The 13,882-nt window shown below is 45.3% G+C and overlaps 1 protein-coding gene across 1 annotated transcript in view; it reads left to right on the top strand.

Annotated features, from left to right (window-relative positions):
- The window catches only part of LOC138473718 (dual specificity protein phosphatase 13A-like), a 44,700-nt gene extending 31,183 nt beyond the window's left edge, over positions 1-13,517 (top strand). Inside the window, exon 4 of the mRNA XM_069612194.1 lies at positions 13,268-13,517. Within this exon, the coding sequence (XP_069468295.1) occupies positions 13,268-13,452 (185 nt within the window). The 3' untranslated portion in view covers positions 13,453-13,517. The remainder of the gene's footprint in view (positions 1-13,267) is intronic.
- The last annotated feature ends 365 nt before the right edge of the window (positions 13,518-13,882 follow it).

The following is a 13,882-nucleotide window of genomic DNA, read 5'->3' as shown; positions in this document are numbered from 1 at the left end:
CATAGGCGCCAGGCTCATTATGAAAGTGTTTGGGTGCACTTACCTGATGCAGACCATGCTGCAGAACCCCGGCCTCCTTGAGGCCTGAAAGGAACTACTTTACCTGTGGGACTCATTTACCACCCGGGCGTGGTCGGGGAAGGATACATACCTGATTGGAGGAAGGACACATTCTAGGAACTTCTTCCAAGGCTATTTAAACCACACCCGATCAGCCACACGTGCTTCGCATTGTTCTGCATCTAGCAGCTGGACGCTCACCGTGTCTGCTCCTGCATCTTGACTTCTGTCACACCTGCCAGCATCCTGAATCACCTGCAAAGGAGGGAACAAGAGAACAGAAGAAGGAAAAGGCCTCACCTGCTAAATTTGCATCCCAGAGACATTTCGCCGACAATCCTGAAAAGGAAGACATTTATTTTTAAAAGCACATCGCATCGATCGCTGCAGCGCCGCATTCTACTCACCTTTACAGGGCGCCTCCATGTTCAGCAGCGACCATCCGGATTCGCAGTCGCACCCCGCGCCCAGGGAGAAAAAGACAAGAACAAAGGTGAGAGAAAGAAGGGAAAAGGGAAGCTAAAACTCCATGTCAAGACTTACCTGTTGGGTCATTCCCTTTTCATTTCGGGTCCGCGCCGCATCCAGGCATTTTCAGACCCCGGCCCCTAAGGGGAAAAGACATCAGCGTTAATGAGTGAATGAAAAGACATTACCAAAACACTCATTAAAGACTTACCTGATTTCCACAAGGATTTCACCGCTCACCTCGGGTCGGTGCCTGTGCTCCGGCATTCCGTACCCCGGCCCCTATGGGGAAAAAGACATTAGCATTAGAACATTAATGCATGGACACAAGGGGAACCACTTATAGAAAAACTTACCTGGAAGCCAAGCAAGTTTGGTTCTCACCCATCCGAAAATCCAGTGACGTAACTGGATACCAACGGGCCCCTGCATCAGAAGCAGGATGGAGAGCTCGTCCTTCCAGACCCTAAGGTGAGATGCTACGGGGAAGCACAGAAGGGTTTTGAGGAGGGTGAGAGGGGTAAATGGGAGGCCGATTGCATTACCCCGCAGACAGTTAACCCCCTATTCTCACCTACAGAAGGATACATCTGCGAGTCAGACAAGCCAGATCTGGGGTCCGGTCCAGTCCGTCTTCCGAACCCTGCGCATCACCTTAGACGAGGTCACAGCAGCGCGAACCAGGCCAGCGCCCCTGTGGGAGTCAGGTGAGCGTTACATATACATATCCAAATGAAAGTCACTTAACTTTAGAATGGTTTTCATAGAACTTCTGAAACTCACCTGTCAACCCGGATACATCTCCTGAAAACCCCCAAAAGAGTAGCCACTCGACTGCAAGGATTTGTAAGTTCAAATCCACTAGGCCCAAGACTTCAGCAGGAGCAGCTACTAACACGTCTTCTCAGCTGGGGTTACGACGATGAAAGGCAGAAAGTGACAGTTTAGAATGTTCATTGTTGTCCTGCTGTCCTCTCTAGCCAATTAAAGCTTCTATTGGGAAACTCCATCTTGCCTTGGGCCAGAACCAGGATTCAGTCTTGAGAGAGAAGTTAAGGCCAAACCAATCAAAGTAGAAAACTTCCAACCCACAAAGAAACAATCTACAATCCTCAAATAAAGGGGAATAAATAAAGGAAAATAAAGGAAACCTGACAGTACCCCCTCCTAATGCCCAGCCCCTGGGCCAATTTTATGTGGATTTTTAACATGAAACTTAGCAACTATCCTAGGAGCATGTAGATCAGATGAATCTTCCCAGGCACGTTCCTTAGGTCCATATCCCTCCCAGTCAATCAAATATTGCAACTTTCCCCTCACTTTCCTGGAATCCAAGATCTTTTTAACTACAAACTCCTCAGATCAGTGCTCCATAATCACAGGAGGAGGAGTTCTAAACCTGGTGCCGCCTGGACTAACTGGTTTCAAAAGACTAACATGGAAAGTGGGGTGTACTTTCAACGGCTTGGGTAACCTCAGCCGTACTGCCACTGGATTTATGATTTTCTCAACCTCAAAAGGACGTACAAATCGAGGACTACATTTATTCTTCCCCTTAATTCTTAAATGTCGGGTAGAAAGCCACACTAAGTTTCCTACCTCGTACTTAGGACCAGCTTTCCTTCTCAAATCTGCACAACTTTTATATTTAAACTTGCCTTCCCCCAGTACCTTTTTTGCTTTATCCAAATTATTCTTCATCACCAAGAAACGTTCCTCTACTCCAGGATTCCCTGAATCTTCAAAAACCTCAAAACTCAAAAAACGAGGATGAAACCCACAGCCCAAATAGAAAGGTGACATAGAAGTAACATCCTTATCACAATTGTTGCAAGAAAACTCAGCCAACCACACCAAATCAACCCATTCCTCCCCTGCTTGTAGATAACACCTTAGAAATTTCTCCAATTCCTGGTTGACTCTCTCTACTTGTCCATTAGCCTCCGGATGATACCCTGAAGTCAAACTAACCTCTACCCCAAGTTTTTTACAGAAGGCCCTTCAAAATTTTGAGATAAATTGAGATCCCCTGTCTGAGATAACTTTACAAGGAAGACCATGCAACCTAACAACTCCTTGCAAGAAATCATGAGCCAGTTTTTCCACAGTAACTTCTCCCTCCATCGGAAAGAAATGCGCTTCCTTAGTAAGAAGATCCACCACAACTAAAATAGTTGTACAACCTTTATCCAGGGGAAGATCACCGATGAAATCCATGGAAATAGTGTGCCATGGTCGAGGAGGAACAGGTAACGGCTCCAATAAACCATGCAGCTTCCCAACTTGACTTTTTGCCTGTGCACAAACTGCACATGTCTTGACGAAGTTCAATGTATCTTGACAAACCTTCTCCCACCAAAAATTCCTTCGAACTAACTCCAGCGTCTTCCTGAAACCTGGATGTCCAGACAAGATTGATTCATGGCAATTCTTCAAAACCTTTTCTCTTAACTCAACTGTGGGCAAATAAAGCTTGTTATCAAAAAAAGGTAGACCCTCCTTTAAGCTCCTTGCTGGATCCAATTTCACCCACTCCTCCATCTTCTGTAAGGACATAGATTGCCGAACTTCGTTCAACACATCCATGCTTTTAAAAAGCTCCAGCTAACAGAAAACATTCAGGAGCAATAAGAGGTTCTGGCTCTTGAACCCCTTTCGCCTCACTTCCAGGAAATTGACGGGATAGGGCATCTGCTTTTCTGTTTATACTCCCGGGCTTAAAGGTCGCAACAAAATCATAGTCTGCAAAAAATAAGGATCAACGAAGTTGTTGCGGAGACAAAGTTTTAGCAGATTTCAAAAACAATACATTTCGAAGATCAGTAAGTACAGTTATTGTGTGCCTTGCCCCATTAAGAAAATGTCTCCATTCTTCAAAAGCGGACTTGATAGCAAGCAACTCACGATCTGAAATCGTATAATTCACTTCCGCCGCAGAACATTTTCTAGAAAAAAAAGCTGCTGTATGTAACTGACCCGTTGTTTGATGTCTCTGTGAAAGCACCGCCCCCATTGCTAGTTTTGAAGCGTCCGCCTCCACAAAGAAAGGTTTAGAAAGATCAGGATGTATCAAAATTGGACTGGTTGTAAACTTTTTCTTTAATTCTTGGAAAGCTTTTTCTGCTTCATGGTCCCATTCGAATTTTACTCCTTTTTTAGCAGTCTTGTTATAGGAGCAACTAGCCGTGAAAATCCTTCTATAAATCTCCTATAGAAATTTGCAAACCCTAAGAAATTCTGTATATCTTTAACCCTTGTTGGGGTTGGCCACTCCTGAAATGCTTGTATCTTCTTTGGATTCATTTCCAAACCCTTAGGCGAAACTATAAAACCCAAGAATTCCACAAAATCTGCATGAAATTGGCTTTTTTCCAACTTGGCAAACAAATGGTTTTTGCGCAATTTTTGCAAAACCAGACGAACATGTCTGATGTTGATCCAAATCTGAAGAAAAAATCAAAATGTTGCCTATATAAATGACTACAAAAATATCCCAGAATTCTCTAAAAACTTTGTCAATGAAATATTGGAAAGCCGCTGGAGCATTGCATAAACCGAGTGGCATCACCTGATATTTATATAGTCCAAACCTGGTCTTAAACGCTGTTTTCCATTCATCTCCTTCTTGCACACACACTAAATGGTAAGCTCCCCTCAAATCTAATTTAGAAAAAATAGTGGCTCCCTGAATTTGGTTAAGCATTTCTGAGATGAGAGGAAGAGGATACCGGTTCTTAACTTTGACCCTATTAACTGCTCGATAATCTATGCACGTTCGGAGGGTTCCATCTGGTTTTGATACAAAAAATAAAGGTGAGGCTGCAGGAGACTTAGAATGACAAATAAAACCTTTTGCCAAGTTCTCAGTTAGATATTCTTTTAAATAGTAATTTTCTTTCTCTGTAAGAGCATATACTCTGCTACCTGGCAAAATTGCTCCTGGCTCTAACTCAAATTTACAATCGAAGGGCCTATGAGGTAGTAATTCTCCCGCCACTTTCTCATCAAATACATCCCAAAAGTCTTGGTAACATTGTGGAAGTTGTCCAACAACTGCTCCCACATCATGACCTCCAACCCCAAACTCAGCCAAAAAACTAGACACTGAATTAATCTGTTTAACTTCTTCCTCAATAGACCTTCCAGAGAAACAGTTCTCTTGGCAGAAATCAGACTGCATGTCAATTGTCCTGGCACTCCAATCAATCAAAGGATTATGCAGAGTAAGCCATGGCATTCCCAAAATTATCTTTAACAAAGGAGCATCAATTAAGTCAAAAGATATCCTCTCACTGTGACCCCCCTGTTAATTCCAAAATCAATGAACTAGTTCTGTGAGTAATAGGACCAGAAGAAAGAGAAGTCCTATCAACAGCTCTAACTTGCTCAACAGCCTGTAACGCTCACCTGACTCCCACGGAGGCGCTGGCCTGGTTCACGCTGCTGTGACCTCTTCAAAGGTGATGCGCAGGGTTCGGAAGACGGACTGGACCGGGCCCCCAAATCTGGCTTGTCTGGCTCGGGGAAGTTTCCTTCTGTAGGCGAAAATAGGGGATTAACTGTCTGCGGGGTAATGCAATCAGCCTCCCACTTTCCCCTCTCACCCTCCTCGAAACCCTTCTGTGATTCCTCGTAGCGTCTCACCTTAGGGTCTGGAAGGACGAGCTCTCCATCCTGCTTCTGATGCAGGGGCGCGTTGGTATCCAGTTACTTCACTGGATTTTCGGATTGGTGAGAACCAAACTTGCTTGGCTTCCAGGTAGGTTTTTTTGATAAGAGGTTCCCCTTGTGTCCATGCATTAATGTACTAATGCTAGTGTCTTTTTCCCCATAGGGGCCGGAGTACGGAATGCCGGGGAACAGGCACCGACCCGAGATGAGAGGTGAAATCCTTGTAGAAATCAGGTAAGTCTTTAATGAGCGTTTTTTGGTAATGTCTTTTCATTCGCTCATTAACGCTGATATCTCTTTATCCCCTTAGGGGCCGGGGGCCGGAAATGCCAGGATGCGGCACGGACCCGAAATGAAGAGGGAATGAATCAACAGGTAAGTCTTAACATGGAGAATTAGCTTTCCTTATTCCCTTCTCTCTCTCACCTTTTGTTCTGGTCTTTTTCTCCCTAGGCGCTGGAGCGTGACTGCGAATCCGGATGATCGCTGCTGAACATGGAGGCGCCCTGTAAAGGTGAGTGGAATGCGGCGCTGCAGCGATCGACGCGATGAGCTTTTAAATAAAAGTCTTCCTTTTCAGGATTGTCGGCGAGATGTCTCCGGGATGCGGATTTAGCAGGTAAGGACTTTTCCTTCTTCTGTTCTCTTCTTCTCTTCCTTTGCAGGTGATCCAGGATGCTGGCAGGCGTGGCAGAAGTCAGGATGCAGGAGCAGACAAGGTGAGCGTCCAGCTGCTAGATGCAGAACAACGCGAAGCACGTGTGGCTGTTCGGGTGGGGTTTAAATAGCCTTGGAAGAAGTTCCAGGTATGTATCCTTCCTCCAATCAGGTATGTATCCTTCCCCGACCACACCCGGATGGTAAATTAGTCCCACAGGTAAAGTAGTTCCTTTCAGGCCTCAAGGAGGCCGGGATCCTGCAGCATGGTCTGCATCAGGTAAGTGCACCCAAGCACTTCCATAATGAGCCTGGCGCTTATGGCGCCAGGACTGATGTCTTTTATGAGCCTGGCGCCGTAGGCGCCAGGACACTGTCCAAAGGGCCCCTATATGGGGTTGCTGGGTCCTTCCTTGGGGACTGGATGTCCGCTTTCGGGGACGCAGGGCTTGAACCGGCTCCCCGGGAGCGTGCATCATGACACAGCCTCCTTCTGAATAATAGGGATTCCCAAAGATTTTGAAAGACCCCAATCCATAAAGTTCCCAGTGGCTCCTGAGTCTACCATAACTGGACCTTTTTACTTTAAATTCCATCTCCAAAAACAAGGATATATCCACTGTGATATGAGGAACAGCAGTCTGCACGGTGTTGGCGATCTCCGGCACCTTGCCCGTTGAAGTGGAATTTTTTCTCGGAGTGAAAGGACAATTATCTAAGAAATGGCCACTTCTTCCACAATATAAACACAGATGATTATCTCTCCTCCTAGCCCTTTTTTTCTTGGTTAAAGGACACTGGAGCCTGGAAGGTGAGTCATTCCCTTTAGTCTTCATATCCACTTTAGGTTTATCCAGTTTAACTAGAGACTTAAAGTCACTCTGACTATGACGCTGTTCCGCTTTCCTTTCACTCAAGCGAAAGTCTAATTGAATAACCAAATCTATCAGAGCATCACAAGTAGAGGGGCGTTCTACAATTCCTGACAATGCATCCTTTAACTCATCTCTAAGGCCTCGATAAAATAACGAGACCTGTTTATCCTCAGGCCACCTGCTTTCTAACACAAGGGACTTAAATTGTGTAATGTAAGCAACTAATTCTCTATTATCTTGTTTCAGCTCTAAAAGTTCCCCATCAACCTCCAAAGATATCTGCCTTCTGTCGAACATTTTTCTGAATGTCTCGAAAAAAATAGAATAATTTCCCAAAACTGCACTCCTTTGAGTCACCAACAACCCCGCCCAAGCAGAGGCCTCCCCAGTGAGATAAGACAACATGAAAGTTACCTTGGAGGCATCTGTAGGGAAGATCTCAGGTCTACTCATAAAATGTAACTCACATTGAGTTAAAAACACCCTAAACCTCTTAGAGTCTCCTTGATAATGTTCAGGTGGTGCCAAGGGAATCGGCATAACTAAACTTCTAACTCCTTCACTATCATGTGAGGACCGTAATAAATGGGATAACCGGTCACCTCCCTCCCTTACTAACTCGGGCGGAGAACTTGCACCCCCAGACATCTCATCCTCTCTCCTTACTCCCATCTGTTGAATTTGTGTCACTTTTACACTCAAGTCATCCACCTTCTGACTAAGTGAAGCATTCTTACTACGGGATATTTTCAACTCCTCCCGTAACTCCCTGATCAAAGATCCTAAAGCCTCCATGTAGGTCTCGTCATGGTTCATGATAGCTCAGGCGGACTAAGGTTATTGGCCTTTCATTCTGTCAGGCTGAGAGAAATCCTGTGTCTGCGGAAGCTGCTAAACCCCCGACAATCCCCCTGAAATGTAATCCTCAGAACCAGATTATACTCGGCTCTGTTAACTACACCCCAAAGGGAAAGGGGGAAGTGGATAACATAAGAAACACCAGGTTGGCGACATCTAGACTAGCTGATGCTGAACCTGCAGTGAATACATAAACAAACACAAATCCTCATATTACTTACTTAACCTTTATGTTTTGAAAACTCTTTATCCTTAGCTAAAATGTAAAGAATCATACCTGGATCTTCTCCTTAAGTATCTTAGAGAAGATTGAAGAAATTGCTGAAAATATCTTTCTACCTCTTTTCTTGTGTTTCTTGAAATAGACAGCAACTCCTTTGTATTAAGCAACCTTATGAGCTTTGACCTTCGCCTTTAAAACTGTATATTGTTCCTGTTATGATAGGCTTAAATGAAGTCTGTTCTTCATTCTTTTCAATTGAATTTAAAACCAGCACACGCGATAATAAAGTACATTGGCCCTCATTAGGACCCTGGCGGAGTGGGTTTCCGCCAGCGCTAATCGCGGCGGACCCGTCCGCCGTACTACGAGTTCCCTTAGCGCCATGGAGGTTTTCTCCGCCTGGTTTTACCGGGCGGAGAAAACCATGGCGCTAAGGGACCTCATTGTTAATTACGCCGCCGTACTTTACGGCGGCGTAATTAACTCCTTCCCCACTCCCATTATACCCTATGGGGCAAGAATGGGAATGGGGAAGGGTAAAATGGGGATTGGGGATTTACCGCTCCGCCAAGGTCGGCATGGGGTGGTAAATCCGCCAACCCCATGGCGCTATCGACGGCTTTCCGCCGTGCTTCGCGGTGCATTTAGCACCGCGAAATCCGCCAGGGTCGTAATGAGGGCCATTGTCTCTTGAAGAACGCGCACACTTGACCAAAATCCCATAGAAACTTTTGCGCGCACACGCGCAAAAATACACACGCGCTGAAAAAACACATGCGCTGAAGAACACACGCGCTGAAGAACACACGCGCTGAAGACCACACGTGCCGAAGAATTCACATAGTAGTCTTTCATCGCGCACACGCACTAAGAACATACGCGCTGAAGAATTCACGTAGCAGTCTTTCGTTGTGCACATGCACTAAGAACACACGCGCTGAAGAATTCACGTAGCAGTCTTTTATCGTGCACACACGCTAAGAACACACACGCTGAAGAACACACGCGCTGAAGTATTCACGTAGCAGTCTTTCATCGCGCACACGCGCTTACAGGTTCACGCTCTGAAGAGCACACGTGACAGTAACTCCACGCGCACCAGTTAAGAGTTCTAACACTCGCAGGAATCCAATCGTACGTGAGATGGTTAACACGTCACCAAGCTCACGCTTACTTCCAAATGAAAGTTAAAAGTCACGCACCCTTTTAAAACAGTACGACATTACAGTTCTACACTTGAAATTACTTTTTCTTTCTTAAAATGTCACGAAGAAAATCTAAGCAACAGATTTACATATCCAAATGAAAGTCACTTAACTTTTAGAATGGTTTTCATAGAACTTCTGAAACTCTCCTGTCAACCCGGATACATCTCCTGAAAACCCCCAAAAGAGTAGCCGCTCGACTGCAAGGATTTGTAAGTTCAAATCCACTAGGCCCAAGACTTCAGCAGAAGCAGCTACTAACACGTCCTCTCAGCTGGGGTTACGACGATGAAAGGCAGAGAGTGACAGTCTAGAATGTTCATTGTTGTCCTGCTGTCCTCTCTAGCCAATCAAAGCTTCTATTGGGAAACTCCATCTTGCCTTGGGCCAGAACCAGGATTCTGTATTGAGAAGTTAAGGCCACACCAACCAAAGTAGAAAACTTCCAACCCACACAGAAATAATCTGCAATCCTCAAATAAAGGGGAATAAATAAAGGAAAATAAAGGAAACCTGACAGAACCTCAGTAGATTGACCTGGAATGGATGCAGAGCCCCTTCTCTCATCCAAGATTCGGTTTGTGCTCAAATCTCAGATAGCTAATGGAAGATGAGCTCTCTTGCATGCACACCAGACGTGGGCCAATTGTGGCCCACAGTGGTTCCAGTCATTCATTGTTACCAGACATACTGGCACCAGCAGTGTGGATTCGTACAAGACAGCCCCAACCCTCTTCCTGGGCTCTAGCACACGTGTCATGCAGGAGCCCAGGAAAGCTGCAGTTTTTACAGGAGGCTGCATGCCCACATAAGGAATACCCAGGTCTCTCGACCTGGGGGGAAGGCAAAGGGACAATCTGGCCAAAGGACAGAATAAAAGTATTTGTGGCACAACCATTTTCGGCACTGGCCACAGTCTTGGGCCAAACGCTGTAAACGCAGTATGGTCCATAAAAATGAAATACAAATTCTTTAAAAGTAAACTGATGCCACCAGTACATATTAGGAACACTCATACAAACACCAAAAAATCTTTAGACAGTGCCTAGGGCCATAAAACAAAAAGGACCCCTATTCGGGGTACTGTAAGGTACTTGACACATACATAAAATGTTACCAAGAAAGGGAAACAAAGTCGAAGACTAAGGGAAACATAGTTTCCCAGTATTGACAGCCTGGAGGACGTGTCAGTTTCAAAATAACAAATGAACGAAAGCCCACAAGAGTGCCGCTGAAGGCTGTGCGCCACTGGAAAAAGTCAGGGTAGGTATTCCAAACCAAAGCAAAATGTTTGGGGGTTCACAAATGAAGGGAAGATTGCACCTAAGGGAAATCTTTCCTAAGACACCTTGGTACTCCTAGTGTATGTTTTTGGGCACCTATGTGCTTCCCCCAGAGCAGGGTATTGGACAATGGCAGCTACATGCTGGCTTGACAGCGGCTCTGGATATCCTCCATTTTTGAGATACACAGGCACTGCCATAGGAATCAATGGATTACTACACACAGGCAAGATGGCCACTGTAGCCTCTTAGTTTCTTTTTCCTTTACCCCCTGTTTCTCAAAGTCCTGAGAAGCCCTGACTCTGTTCCTTTCCCCTGAATGGATGCTGGGTGGAAGAACAATATATGGCTCTGGGGCTGCCCATGCCAGACTAGCTGGAGCCTTCCCAGGGAATGCTTGTTTTGGGTACATCCGTGGGGTGGGACTTGTATGAATGGAGAACAGGGTAAAATCATATTCTGTATTGTGAGTGTCTGGTTTTGGTTGTGTGTCACAATGCATGTGGTCTGCCTGAGCCAGCCCTGACTGAAACTTGCCTGCAGTATGCTTTCTGAAAGGCTGGGAGTTGCTTCCGATATACATTCACTGTTTTTGGGTGTCAGTTTTGGGGTGAATGGACTGAATGCCTGTGAGCCTGATTGGATGCTAATGAATGCACTAGTGTGTGATTGGCTGACTGAGCCTAGCTCAGCCTGAGTGAATGGAGAGTTTTTCTATATCCAAGAACTCAACACTCACCTCCTGCCAGAAGCTGAAATTAGAAGCCAGAAGAAGAAACCTGGAGTATTCTTGAAACTTGTATACTGCATCTAGTTGGAGGAAGAAGTCTGTGGATGCAACTCGTCAACAAATTCAAAGGTTGCTTTGCTGATTCAAGGACTGAACCAGAAAGGACCTGGAAAAGTGACCTCTTCCTGAAACTACAAGGGGACAAGTGGACATCATGCAACTGCTTCTCTTCGCCCATAATAATCCTGGAAGTCTTTCCTGTGTGCCTGTTGTCCAGCAGAGATATTTTCATGGATACTGAAGAGGGGTGTCTAAACATTTTGAGCCCAAGAATTCCACCAGCATTGTCCAGGGTCCAAAGGCTGTTCATTATCGCTAGGAATGCAGGTTGCTCACCCAGAAGAGTGGGTACCCTGGCATATTGCTGCCTGATGCATGGAGCTTGCCAAGCTCCATCCAACCAAAGAAACCTTCAAATGGTTTGCAATCATGACATCTGTCCACTTTTCCATGCCTGAAGAAGTCCAGTGTTGCCGCCTGCATAGAAGTGCCTGCTGGTGGGTTTCTCGCCATTCTGAATCAAAGATCAAGTCCTGAAGGTCCAGACTTGGTGGAGGTCTGCAGAGCAGTCCAGTGCTTGGGTCCAACTCACCAGAACCATCCTGCCACCTCTGCTGCAGCAGCAGCACCAAGGAACCGAACAGCAACAAACCGCAAATTGAAGAAACCTGGCACCTACTTTTGCCACTGCACCCGCCACCACGGAAGGTCACCCGCAGACACCAAAGAGCTTATCTTAACTTCTCAACAACATCTTCGTGGGACATCCATGGCCGGCGTAACAACCCATCCAAGGAGACTATTGTAACAGACTTTCACTGCTCCCTTTCTGACACTGCTTGGTTCTGTTCTCCTGCTCAACACTGATGTCCCAGTGACTCCTTGTTCCAGAGGGGGTCCATCTTCGGTGGGCATCACTAATTGAAACTGAGAAACTCCACCACTTTGCTTCCCAAGGCACTGTGATGAGGAAGAACATCTTCCAACCTCAGGGTTCACCCAAGGGTTCCAGATTTATCTTTATCTTTGATCCTGTTCTCCTGTGGCTTCCAAGCTACTTTAAGGTGGGATCTGTAGAAACAAAATGAGACAATGAACATATAAGGACTGGGCATTGTTTTAAAAGCAAAGTGCAACTTAACTTTTTCTTACAGGTTGCCCAGGTGGGGGATCCTCACACAGTATTGCATTTTTATTATCAAATCAAGCCTCCTGCCAATTACCTGCATTTATACTTTAATGTCTATGAGGTTAACCAGTGCCTAATAATTGTAATGCTTTTTAATAACTGTCGGCAGTTTGTGCATTATAGCTGACTCTTAGGGCCGGATCTATCTTTTAGGGTAACTGTGGTTCCACATAGAACTGTATATATTGAGTTGACTATTTGTTTAGATTTCTGAGTACAAAATTAGTTTTATTTATTTGTATATAGCCACATAACTTTTAAGTTAGTTAATAAAAGAACTAGGGTAGCATCCAACATATTGTGTGGGAATTCCTTGGTGGGGGCTTAGGGAATTCACTATGCCTAAGAACCAGCCTGCATCACCTCCCTTGAGACTCAGCTTTGGCTGCTCGCCCAATGTTGCCAATTAAGATCCTTGGCTGGGGTGCCTCTGTGCCTCTACCCCATCCATTTCGTGGGTAGTAGTACAAACACCACCTACAATCTTTACAGTGGTGTTTTGTGATAGAAAGCATGATCTGTTGCTAATTCCTAGAGTGAAACACTCCTGGTTGTTTGTTCACTGGTAGGGGTTCGGGTAAAGGCTGTAGAGTAGTGGTAAAGGATGGTTTTTGACAGTTATTGCCGCATCTCTTGTTTTGGAATAGATAGCCTATGTTCACTATTTGCTTAGCCTTTTCCAGCACTGGTGCAGAGTGGGAACAATATTTATTGCTGAAAACAAATGTTTGCATTTTACTTAAATGCCTGTTTGAAAGTGAAGTTTGTAACACCCTGATTATTCATGGACTTCTGCCTTACTGCAGAAACTATGTCTGTTTCTGATTTCCACCCCATTCCATTGTCTCTCTGTCTCTCTCTCTCTCTCTCTCTCTCTCTCTCTTTCTCCCTCTATCTCTGTTCCTCTATCTTGATCACTTGATATATTTCCGCCTTCTCATTCCGAGACACCTGCATAACTAACTCTTCTGTCTGCATTCCCTGACAGGTAAGATACTTGTGCACTGCTGTGTCACAGGGGTAAGCCGTGGTGCCACCTTGGTCCTGGCCTACTTGATGATCCACAAAAACATGCGCCTTTCAGAGGCCATATGTACAGTTAATCCTAAGAGATACATCCGGCCCAATGATGGCTTCCTGAATGAACTCCGAAACCTGGATATGCAGTGCTGAAAAGCTCATCAGAAAACAGAAACAACTCCAACCCACCAAAATAAACCTGTGCTTTGCAAAATGAATAGCTATCTGTTTACGTTCTTGACCTAGTAGCCAGCAAGTGATCAACACAAATCCAAAAATGCTCATCCCACAAAAAATCACTAACTCCTCCTCTTCTTATTATTAGGGTATTTGTTGAGCGTGGACATGGCTTTGGGAAGCAGAAGAGTGCTTTACAAGTCATAGGGGAAGGACACAGTGAAGGAAGCAGATATAAATGTGGGCAGGGAGCTAACAATATGGGAGGGTGGGCAATTTGGCAGCAATTGATTTACAAGCGACCAGGGAAGGAAACATGGGGTAGGGGATAGATCACCCAGTCTCAGCTTAGGTGAGGAGTGGAGGGGGGTGTGTTGACATAGGTGTTAGGGAGTAGCCATTCCTT

Source organism: Ambystoma mexicanum, chromosome 8 (genome assembly GCF_040938575.1).
Source record: "Ambystoma mexicanum isolate Mex_15411 chromosome 8, UKY_AmexF1_1, whole genome shotgun sequence".
Classification (NCBI taxonomy): domain Eukaryota; kingdom Metazoa; phylum Chordata; class Amphibia; order Caudata; family Ambystomatidae; genus Ambystoma; species Ambystoma mexicanum.
The sequence above is the reverse complement of the archived record's forward strand: the minus strand, read 5'-3'. Positions and strand labels throughout refer to the sequence as shown.